At 48.4% G+C, this 12,076-nt stretch overlaps 1 protein-coding gene across 1 annotated transcript in view; it reads right to left on the reverse strand.

Annotated features, from left to right (window-relative positions):
* Positions 1 to 2,467: 2,467 nt before the first annotated feature.
* Positions 2,468 to 12,076, reverse strand: part of LOC134341682 (oxidized low-density lipoprotein receptor 1-like) — a 29,677-nt gene continuing 20,068 nt past the window's right edge. Inside the window, exons 9-11 of the mRNA XM_063039608.1 lie at positions 5,965 to 6,107; positions 5,523 to 5,587; positions 2,468 to 4,482 (exon numbers count right to left, since the gene is read on the reverse strand). Coding sequence (XP_062895678.1) covers positions 4,284 to 4,482; positions 5,523 to 5,587; positions 5,965 to 6,107 — 407 coding nt within the window. The 3' untranslated portion in view covers positions 2,468 to 4,283. The remainder of the gene's footprint in view (positions 4,483 to 5,522; positions 5,588 to 5,964; positions 6,108 to 12,076) is intronic.

Raw genomic sequence — 12,076 nt, forward strand, 5'->3', positions numbered from 1 at the left:
CATCTAGCTCCTCCTCACTTTCGTCCTCCGGGAGGGTGTGCAGACCCCACTGTCCTGCCTCCCCCTGGACGTGGACTGTCGCTGGTAGTTCCAACGTCATGACGTCATGCACTCGTCCGAACCAACATCCAGCTGGACTCCAGTTCTTTTCCACACCTTCTTTCTATAAGTTCTACCTGCCCGATACCTTTAATCAAACTCAACCCTCGCTCTAGTACATCGGCCGAAATGCGGAAATCCACCCCACTTCGCACGCACGCATGTTTCACCTTTACATCCTCTAATTCACACCAACTTACAATCTTAACTCGATCCACCTTCGCACTACTTAACGCGACGACTATACAGCTTTAATGAAAATCCAAATCCGGGACGGTAGCCCCCACTTGTAACACTCAGTTATATTAGCTCGTACATGTCTAGGGGAAATCCCACCCAGCTCCTGTCTCAACGCTTTCCCCGGAGTCGGTTGCCGCCCGAATAAATCCCAGACATCAATCATCAGCCAGCACACCCAGTATGTTTTAACAAGTACACTTTATAGATATGACTAAGTTTATGAAATTAATATAAATTCGATACAGAAAAGAGGTAATGAGAAAAAGGCGCCAAGACTTATCAAAGTCCAAGTTCTTCGCGCGCAACCGTTGGAGCTCAGTCGATTCCTTCCGACCAGCCGGATCCTGTCGACTCACGGCTCGGGATCAGCCGGAGTGATCGACCGGAGCCTCTCCGCATGTCATGGTCCGGATCGGGGTCCGTTTAAATTGAGTTTGTTTATGTTACGATGCAGACCGTTGATTCAATGTTTTCCCGTGTCCTCGACTTTGCTGATTAGAGGCAATTAACACTCGGCTGAACCGGTGGTTTATAGTCTCCGGCTTTCAGCCGTTCGGTGCGGGACGCGTGCAAAGTCACGGCGCGCCAATGTTATCTGGCCGGAGCAAGTCTAGTCTCTGCCGAAGCGAGTGCCGGTAATTCGGCCTTCCTCACCGGAGCAACCCAGTCCAGTTACCCCGCCGAAGCGAGCCTGCAAAGTTTCCTCACTGAGGTGGGTCCGTCAGTTAACCCGCCGGAGGGAATCCAGAATCGCTGTCTTCTGTTCCCGGGTCGAGTCGAGAGCTCGGCACAACCCGGAGGTACCAAACACCATGTCTTGTCCTTGCCTTCGTGGGGTAAGTCCGGCCGTCTTGCCGTTGCCCCGCGGGGAGTCATGTTCTGCCTTGCCTTGTCCATGCCTCCCTGGGGTAAGTCAGGCCGTCTTGACTTTGTCCCGCGGAGGGTCATGAGCCCCGGCCCTATGTCCTGTACCCAAGGAGGGGTCCCGGCTTTCTGTTCTGTGTATGCATCCATGGTTTCATGTACCTGCTCTCCCGAGACCGAGGGTCTGTGTTCCGTGTTCCTCCTCTCCCTAGCCCATGTCATGTCCTTGCCTGGTTCTGGGGTCCGAGCCCGAGGCAAGACCCAGGTACTGGGTCCTTGCCCAGTCTCTGGCTCGGAGTCCATACCCAAGCCTCTTCATGTCCCCTGTAGTTCTGGGAGCCGATTCTGAATCCAAGCCCAGACCCTTGGTCCCAGTCTGGTCGTAGTCCTGAGTCCGTGTCCAGTTCAGTACTCCTGCCCCTGCCTAGCTCTCCTGGTATCGTACAATTATCTAAACGTAAGTAACCTCTCAAGATGTGTATTGCATTTGGGTCTACCCTTGCTCCCAATGCCCCGACATTGTGACACCGCACGTCCGCCGCCCTCCCCGTCTCTCCTCCGACTCCCCGCCAAACACCCCGTCACCGGCCATATGAGACAGCATTTTCAGCCGAAACACAACGATACATGAACACCCATTGACTAATAGCACCGTGCTGTCTGTATTAATCCAAGCAAATGTTGAGCTAGAGACTTTATCAGCATTTAACATAATAAAGAAGCATTCCCTAGTATAACATAACAAAGAAGCCATTTTAAATTTAACATACGAAAAAGGAAGACGCCGTGAATGCTTATATTGTAAAGGGTTCAAAGGAGGTTCACTGAAATGATTCCAGGATTTAATAGCTTGGCAGATGAAGACGGTTTGAGGACTCTGGACCTGTACTCGCTGCAATTCAAAATGATGAGGGGTGACCTTATTGAAAGTTTCCGAATAGTGAAAGGTCATGTCAGATTTGGTGCGGAGAGAATGTTTCCTAATTTAGGCGAGTCTAAGATCAGAATACATAGCCTTGGAATGGAGAGTTCTCACTCAGAAAGGCGATGAGGAGGAATTTTCTTACCCGGAGCTTGGTAAACCTGCGGAATTCAAACACGCAGGCAGCCGTAGACGACCAGGCATTCCGTATATTTAAGGCATAGTTTGATTTTCTTTTTTCATTATTCCAGGCATGAATGTATACCGTGAGATGGTGGGAGATTGGAGCTGAGAGGACAATGGAACAGATAAAATGGCCAGCGGACTTGATTACCTGATTCTACTCCAATGTCGTATGGTTTTAATTGAAGTTCATCGGTTACTGGGTGACAGCAGCTCAGTGGATCTATAGTGGCCCAACATGTTCATGCAAACACAAAGAAGGTGCCATGTGCCCGACTGAACAGGACAGGCGTCCACGTTTCCGCACGTCCATTTCCCGGAGTACGGTTAACTGTCACTTTTCTTCTCCGATTCAGAGATATAATTGTTCAATGCCACATTCCTTCATGGAAAGTCTATCGTTAAAGGACTCCAGCCGAACACTCAGTGCTCTACCGTAAGAGTTCCGTCTCCAGCTCTACTGCTTGTGATGTCGTCTTTGGTTTGGGATCGTGACGTCTTGTTTGCTTGGAGTCTGAGTCTGAATTAAGTACAGACCTTCTCTGCATTTGGGTTCAACACCATCCATAGCTGTCTCGATACAGAGGAGTCACAGCTTTAGGAGTTTGGGGGGATGTGCTGTCTCAATGAAGATGAGGAAAATTCTACGGATGTTCGGTGGAGAACTTTCTGACTAGCCGCATCGCCGCCTGGAGTGGATGCTGTAACGCACAGAATAGTAACAGGATACAGAGGGTTCCAGCCTCAGCCACCACTCTGATGGGCACATCCCTCCCCACTATCGAGGACATTTTCAAGAGGCGATGCCTTGAGAAGGCGGCCTCCATCACTGAGGACCCTCCCCACTCGGGGAAACTCTCTGCTCGTTACTACCATCAGGGAGGAGTCGCATGAGTCTAAACACCCACACACAACGATTCAGGAACCAGCTTCTGCCCCTGCGCCATCCCATCTTTGAACGCTCGGACACTAACTCGACATATTTGCGGTGTTTATTAATATTTGCAATTGACATTAATTGTACATCTTTGTGGGATACTGATGCTGCAAAAGAACATATTCCAGGCTGTAAATGTTTCAGATAATAAATCAAATAGCGATGCCGGTGGAAAGTATCCGATACGGATGGACAGGACACCTGGCACGCTGGTCTTCACCAGTCAGGGCGCTGATTTGGGGAGTTCGGAAATCACTTTCCAGTGGTACAAAACGTGGGGGAGGCCGCTTTGATTTAGGAAAATGCTATTGAACTGGGTAGAGTGTACAGGGAGATCTACTGGGATATTTCCGGAATTTGGAGGACTGGAGAGATGAAGGGAAGGCTGGGACTTTATTCACGGGAACGTAGTTGTAAATTTACAGAGTTCCATAAACACGAGGGGCACAGACAGAGGGAATAGGCATAGTCTTGTAATCAGGGTTGGGTGATCGAGAACCAGACGGCACAGGATTGAGGTGAGAGTGGGTGGAAAGGAGAACGAGAGAGAGAGATAAGGGAGACGGAGGGTTTCGAGAGAACGGGGAGGGAAGGGAGAGAGAGCGGTAGGGGGGGGGAGAAAGTGAGAGAGAGTTGGCAGAGGAAGAGTAGAAAGAGCGAGCAGAGAAAGGGCGAGGCAAAAGGGGGCGGACCGAAAGGTAGAGGGAGTGGAGAAGTGCGGGACGGGGTTGGAATGGCTAGAAACAAGCGGATCGAAGGGGACTGACATCTGTTGGTGTGTGGTGGGGAGAATCGAGTAGGAGGAAGGGGCAGAGAGCGTGAGGAGGGAGTTTGAGAGGATGGAGGAGCGATAGTTGACGAAGAGAGAATTGGGAAGTAGAGGGGTAGATACTTGATTCAAATCGGCCCCACTAGCACAGACGGCACAGATTTAGGTGAGAGAGGGTGGAAAGGAAAACGAGAGACAGGGAGGAGAGAGAGATAGTCAGGGAGATGGAGAGTTCAGAGAGAACGGGAAGGGGGGAGTTGGTCAGTCTGTCACTTGATTCCTGTCGCCTCCATTGGCTGTTGACAGAGATCCTGAATATTTTCAGGAATATCCGGGAACAAAGGTGCCAACTTCTCGCAGATGAAACGCCGAGCACGATTGCAAGAATTCCTCCCTGGATACGAGCGGCAGTCTCCGCAGTCTGACGTCCCCGAGGACACCTTGTACAGGAGATCCCAGTCTACATTCCTATCCAAGAGGGTTAACAATTTTAACAGAGACAAAGCAGCTCCAGCAGAGAACCCGAACCGAGACCATCCACAAGCCAATCTCATGAAATCGCGCTCTCCTGTCAGCCTCTGTCAGTGACTCAACCAGCTCATCCACTCTCTCCCCACAGCTCCGTGCCAGCACCCAGAGAGATACCACGTTCCCAATGTCTCCCGACAATCAATTGTCAGTTCCCAACTAATGGCACTAACCCCATGTCTATGCACCGTCGCGTGTCTCCCCAAACTATTAGGACCGAACCGCTTTCTCACCACATTGCTCTGACGGTCCCCATTTGAATCGAACAGCCCCATCCTCTCCCTTCCGATCTGTTTCACTCCCCGAACAAACCCCACTGTCCCACCGTCTCCGCACAGACTTGTGGCTGTCCCGAAATGAATCACGCGTCCACACTCCTGCCTCATCCCTGTGTCGTTCGCAGATTAATCCTGTTTCCCATCACTGTTTCCAGAGCTTCGTCTCAGCCTCCGAACATATCGCTGTACACCCCGCTTTCACCATAGACTCTGGTCCGCCTCCAGACTTATACCACTGGCTCCCTCTCTCCCACATCCGTGCGTCAGTTCGCAAATTAATCCCATTAACCCACTGTGTGGTCACCGCCCTGTATCGGTCTCCAAACTACTCCAGTTGTCCTACTCTCGCCCCTCAGATCTATGTCATTCACCAAACAAATGCCGCTGTTGCTCCCTCTCCTCACAGCCCGGCGACTATCTCCAAAATAATCCCACTCCACCGCGCTCTCCTCACCGACATGCGTCAGTACCAAAATAAAATAATCCCTGTGTACTGATCTCTCCCCACTGCCCCCTGGCAGTTTCCGAAATATTCCCACTGCCCTGTCCTTCCCCGACAGACATGTGCCGGCCTCAAAATGTTCCCCTTGTACCACACTCTCCCGACAACCACGTACAGTTTCATCGTAAACTAATCCCATGTTCTCCCTTCAGGACTATGTCAATGCCCAACTCTCACACACAGATCAGTCCAAATCTCACCCGTCTTCGCATTTTCCAATCCAGTATGCACCGTTTCGGTGCACAAGTTTGTGGGATACAAAGCTCTGTGAAATTAAATTTATTTGATTAATGCCAAGAATCGAAAACTATGTACGGAGTTTCTCTTAGTTGATTACAACATGAATCTGTGATTGGACGGTGTGGAGGGAGCTTCACTGATTGCCATATCATGTGAATGTATCATGGGACGGTGTGTAGGAAGATTCACTCTGTGTCTGACCCCGAGAAGGTGTGCTAGGAGTGTATTGTGGGAATAACTCCGTGGCTAAACCTGGGGGACTGATGGGACGGTGTGGAGGGAGATAACTCTATGTCTGAACCCGAGAATGTGTCCTGGGAGTGTAGTATGGGTGTCACTCTGTGTCTCACCCCGGAAGTGTCTGATGATTCTTGCGAGATCTTCTTGTGATGTGACACATACCGCTTCATCTCTTGAATTGATTTCAAGCAGCCTTGCATCACGGTTTGAACATTCTCGCATCGCTGTGTAGAAAGATGTTTCAAACGTGGATACGTAATAACACCGGTCTTTATTTGTGATCCAGTCCTTGGAACAGGTATGCTCTGGAAATAGGAATAAGGAGTAGTGAATATCACTCCACACCGTCCCATCGCGCACATAGGGGTGAGAGATAGAGTGAATCTCCCTCCATTCCGTCCCATCTAACACCACAAGGGATCAGTCCCTTCTACCATCATCAATGATGCCCTCACCCGCATCTCCTGCATTCCCGGACTTCAGCCCTCACCCCATCTTCCCGTCACCACAACAGGGACAGAGACCCCCTTGTCTTCACCGTCCACCCCACCGGACTTCGGATCCAGCACCTTATCCTCCGCAACTTCAGCCAAATTCAACAGGACCCACTAGGAAACACATCTTTCACTCTCTCCTCCTCTCCGCTTTCCGAAGGGATCGTTACCTCGGCGACTCCCTAGTCTACACGTCCCTCCCCACGGAGCAGGTCCTGAACAGTGAGTACAGAGAGCTTGGTCGGAAGTTAAACAGCAGGACCTCGTGGATGGTAATCTCAGGATTGACACCTGTGCCACATGCCAGTGACGGTAAGAATAGGATGCTCTGGCGGATAAACACGTGGCTGAGAACTGGTGTAGTGGGTAGAGTTTCAGATATCAGGATCTTTGGGACCTTTTCTGCGGCAGGTGTGACCTGTACAAGAGACGGGTTACACCTGAACTACAGGGGGACCAATATTCTTGCTGGGAAATTTGTCTGTACTATTGTGGAGGCTTAAACTAAATCTGCAGGGGGATGGGGATGGTAACCAGAGTGCCAGAGCAGATAGTGGAGCGGGGGTGAAAATAATTGGTGTTAAAAGTTCATGAAAAGTCACAAACAGAAGGGTTATGTGTGGTTGTAATAATCATCTGATGTGTTCTCTATTTCAAAGCGAGAAGTATTGTGGGGAAGACTGACGAGCTGAGGGCGTGGATTGACACATGGAATTACGACATAATATCAATTTGTGAAACTTGGCTACAGGAGGGGCAGGACTGGCAGCTTAATGTTCTAGGGTTCCGATGTTTCAGACGTGATAGAGGCAGAGGAATGAAGGGAAGCGGGTGCGGCATTGCTGGTCAGGGAAAATCTCACAGCAGTGCTCCGGCAGGACAGATCAGAGGGCTTGTCTACCGAGGCCTTATGGGTGGAGCTGAAAGACACGAAAGGTATGACCATATTAATGGGGTTGTATTATAGACCATCCAATTGTCAGCGAGAATGGGAGGAGCAAATCTCCAAAGAGATAGCAGACAACTGCAAGAAACATGAAGTTGTGATAGCAGGGGATTTTAGTTTTCCACATATTGATTGTGACTTCCATACTGTTAAAGGTCTAGACGGGTTAGAGCTTGTAAAATGCGTTCAGAAAGGTTTTCTAAATCAATATTTAGAGCTACCAACCAGAGACGATATAATATTAGATTTCCTATTTGGAAACGAGTTAGTACAGGTGACGGAAGTGTATGTAGGGGAACATTTTGATTGCACTGTTCATAACACTATTAGTTTCAATTTGACCATGGATAAAGATAGATCTGGTCCTCGGGTTGACGTTCTAAACTGGAAAAAGGCCAAATTTGAAGAAATGAGAAAGCATCTAAAAAGCGTGGATGGGACAGGTTGTTCGCTGGCAAGGATATGATTGTTACGTGGGAGGCCTTGAAAGGTGACATTTTGAGAGTGCGGAGTTGAATTTCCCTGTAAGGATTAAAGGAAAAGTGAGTAAGAGTAAGGAAGCTAGGTTCTCGAGGAATATTGGAACACTGATAAAGAAGGAGAGAAGATGTGTTACCTGTATAGGAAACAGGGGGCAAATAAGGTGCTTGAGTAATATAAACAAGTGCAAAAAGTACTTAATAAAGAAATCGTGAGGGCTAAAAGAAGACGGGGTTGCTTTGACAGTCAAGGTGAAGGATAATCCGAAGTATTTCCACAGGTTTATTAAGAGCAAGAGGATGGTAAGGGATAACATTTGTCCTAATGAAGATCAGACTGGTCGGTTATGCATGAAACCAGAAGAAATGGGGGAGATTTTAAATATTTTTTTTTGTGTGTGTCGGTATGTAGTAAGGAAACTGACATGGAGTCAATAGAAATCGGGCAAACAACAAATGAGGCCATGGAACCGATACAAATTCAAGAGGAAGAGGTGCTTGCAATCTTGAGGTATATATCACCAGGACCTGACAGGGTATTCCCTCGGACCTTAAATGCGACTAGTGCTGAAATTGCAGGGGCCCTCTCAGATATATTTAAAATGTCGGTATCCACAGGTGAAGTGCCGGAGAATTGGAGGATAGCTCATGCTGTTCCCCAGTTTAATCAAGGCTCAGAAAGTAATCCCGGAAATTATAGGCTGTTAGTTTTGACATCATTAGGAGGTAAATTATTGGAAAGATGTATAAGAGATAGGATCTACAGGTATTTGGATAGACGGGGACTTATTAGGGAGAATCAACTTGGCTTTGTGTGTGGTAGGTCATGTTTAACAAATCCACTAGAGGTTTTCAAGGAGGTTACCTGGAAAGTAGATGCAGGAAACGCAGTGGATGTTGTCTCTATGGACTTCAGTAAGGCCTTTGACAAGGTCCCGCATGGGAGGTTAGTTAGGAAGATTCAGTCGCTAGGTATACATGCAGGGGTAGTAAATTGGATTACACATTGGCTCAATGGAAGAAGCCAAAGAGTGGTAGTAGAGAGTTGCTTCTCAGGACTGTCACTAGTGGTATGCCACAGGGATCAGTGCTGGGTCCATTTTTATTTGTCATCTGTTCAATGTCCTGGATGATAATGTAGTAAGTTGGATCAGCACATTTGCTGATCATATCAAGAGTGGAGGAGTAGTCGACAGTGAGGAAGGTTTTTAAAGCTTGCAGAGGGATTTGGACAAACTGGAAAAAATGGGCTGAAAAGTGGCAGATGAAGTTTAATACAAACAAGTGTGAGGTATTGCACTTTGGAAGGACAAACCAAGGTAGAACATTCAAGGTAAATGGTAGGGCACTGAGGAGTCAGTAGAACAGAGATCTGAGAATACAGATGCAAAATTCCCGAAAAGGGGAGTAACAGGCAGAAAGGATCGTAACGACAGCTTTTGGAACATCAAGTATATAAATCAAAGTATTGAGTAATGCATTGGAAAGCGATGGAGAGGTTGTATAAGACATTGGTGAGGCCGAATTTGGAGAATTATGTGCAGTTTTGGTCATCTAATTTAGGAAGTATATTAATATGGTCCCAAGACTGCAGAGAAGGTTTACGAGGATTTTTCCGGGACTTGAGAAACTTAGTTACAGATAAAGTTTGAATAGGATAAATCTTTATTTCCTGGAGGGTAGAAGCATGAGGGGGGATTTGATAGAGGTGTATATAATTATGGTCTATATATATCCATGTATCGAAATTATGATGGGTTATGATGGGTATCGGTAGAGTGAATGCAAGGGGAGATAAAAGAAAAAAAAACAGAGGACGTGGGTTAAGGGTGAAGGGGGGAAAGTTCAAAAGGGAATATTAGGGCTGGGGGGCTTCTTCACTCATAGAGAGGTGGGGGTGTGGAATGAGCATCCAGATAAAGTAGTAAATGCGGGCCTATATATAATATTTAAGCAAATCTTGCACAGGTACAATGATAAGAGGTGAGGTGTATTGAGCGATATGGTCAAGGCGCAGGTTAGTGGGACTAGACCAAAAAATGATTTGGCAGAGCCAAGAAGGGCCAGAAGGCCTGTTTCTGTGCCCTAACGTTTCTATGGTTTCTCCAAGCTGTGATACTTCCCAAAGCGGGTGTTACGAAGTACTACATGAAGGGTGTCCAAAATTTTCTTCGGGCCTTTCGAGTGTTTGATATTTTGTAACAGTAAAAGATGGAAATAAAAAAAAAGTTTTTTTGCCTAAAATACTGTAGAAATGTGTCGTCTTTAACTTTTTACCTTTTGTAAATAAGATCATCTTTTGGTCGCTTCGCTGTTCACAGTAACAGAAATGTTGAACAGGGATGCCCAAACTTTTGCAATGCACTGCAGAGTGAATCTCCCTCCGCACCACCTCGTCACACTCTCCCGGGGTCGGGCACAGAGTGAAGCTCCCTCTACACCATCACAGAAAACCCTCCCGTGGTCAGTCAGGAAATGACGCTCCCTCTGATCCGTCCACGGTCACATCACACGCTTTTGCGGATAGACACAGAGTGAAGCTCCATCAGCACCGTCCCATCACACATACGGGAACAGACACAGAATGAAACTACCTCAGCAACGTTCATCACACACAGGGGAACAGACACAGAATGAAACTCCCTCAGCACCGTTCATCACACACAGGGGAACAGACACAGAATGAATCTCCCTCAGCACCGTTCATCACACACAGGGGAACAGACACAGAATGAAACTCCCTCAGCACCGTTCATCACACACAGGGGAACAGACACAGAATGAAACTACCTCAGCAACGTTCATCACACACAGGGGAACAGACACAGAATGAATCTCCCTCAGCACCGTTCCATCACGGTCTCGCGGAGTCACACACCGCGTGATGCTCCTTTCACACCGTCCCGTCACCGAATACAGATTTTAAAAACCCTGCAAAATCCAGGGTCAGACACAGAGTGAAGCTCCCTCGACACCATCTCATCACACATTCCTGAGATCAGATACGGAATGAAACTACCTCGGCATCACAGACACCGGATTCAGTTAAAGAGTGCAACAGCCTGCACGCCATCCAATCACACACCTCCTAATGGGTCAGACACAAATTGGGGTTCAATCCACAATGTCCCGTCACACACTCTCGGGAACAGACGAAGAATAAATCTCTTGTCACACGGTCCCATGATACTCTCCCGGTGCGAGGCAAAGAATGATGCTCCTTCCACAGTGTCCCATCACACACGACCGTGTTCGCCTCAGACTGATGCTTACGATCCATCACCATATCACACACTCCTTTCGACAGACATAGAGTGAAGATCCCTGCGCAATCTAACATCAATTTTCCTGGGGACAATCACAGAATGAAGCTCCCTCCACACTACTCCATTACACCCGCCCGTGATCAGATAGGAAATGAAACATTCTTGGCACCTTCACACCGCATACTCCCGTGGGCAGAGGCACACTCCTTCTACCCCATCACATCGCACAACACATGGGTCAGAAAACGAGAGATGCTCCCTCGCACCGTTCTATCACACACCTCTGTTATCAGACGCCGAGCGGAACACCATCCAGCCACGCGTCACTATTCCCGGTATCAGACACGCACATGACCCGACCCCGCTTCCGAAACGCAATCACCGCTCCACCCCCGCCATTCCTCCCCATCACACGAACACTGTGTGACAAACAGAGTCCCATCATACACACACGGGGTGAGACACAGATTTACGGTCCCTGCATACGGGCAGATCACACATTTAAACGGTCAGACGCAGATTGAATCTCTATTTTCTTTGCTTCGGCGGTTGAACGGGGCAGGAGTGCGCAAGCGCATGTAAGTCGGCCCGTGAGGCAGCGGGAGTATTTAAAAGAGAGCAGTTTGTGGAAATCGGTCATTTTTCTCGGCGGTTGAGCGGGACACGACTGCTCAAGCGCGTGTATGTCGGCCCGTGAGGCAGCGGGAATCTGTTTTGGAGGACTGAGCGTAGGTGCACGACAGACAGGATCTCCCAGTAGCCACCCACTTCAACTCTGCTTCACACTCCCATTCAGATATGTCCATACATGGCCTCCTCTACTGCCATGATGAGGCTAAACTCAGGTTGGAGGAGAAACACCTCATATACCGTCTAGGTAGTCTCCAGCCCCTTGGTATGAACATAGAATTCTCCAACTTCCGGTAATTGCCTCTCACTCCCTTCCCCTATCCCTATGTCTCTCTGCCTATCACGTCTTCATGGCTCAGCCTCCTTCTACTACCCATTGTGTTTTCCCCTATTCTTTCATCACCTTTCCTGCCTATCACCTCCCTTCCTCGCCTCCGCAACCTGCTTATCTTTCCCCTT

This window comes from Mobula hypostoma, unplaced genomic scaffold (genome assembly GCF_963921235.1).
Source record: "Mobula hypostoma unplaced genomic scaffold, sMobHyp1.1 scaffold_36, whole genome shotgun sequence".
In the NCBI taxonomy this organism is placed as follows: domain Eukaryota; kingdom Metazoa; phylum Chordata; class Chondrichthyes; order Myliobatiformes; family Myliobatidae; genus Mobula; species Mobula hypostoma.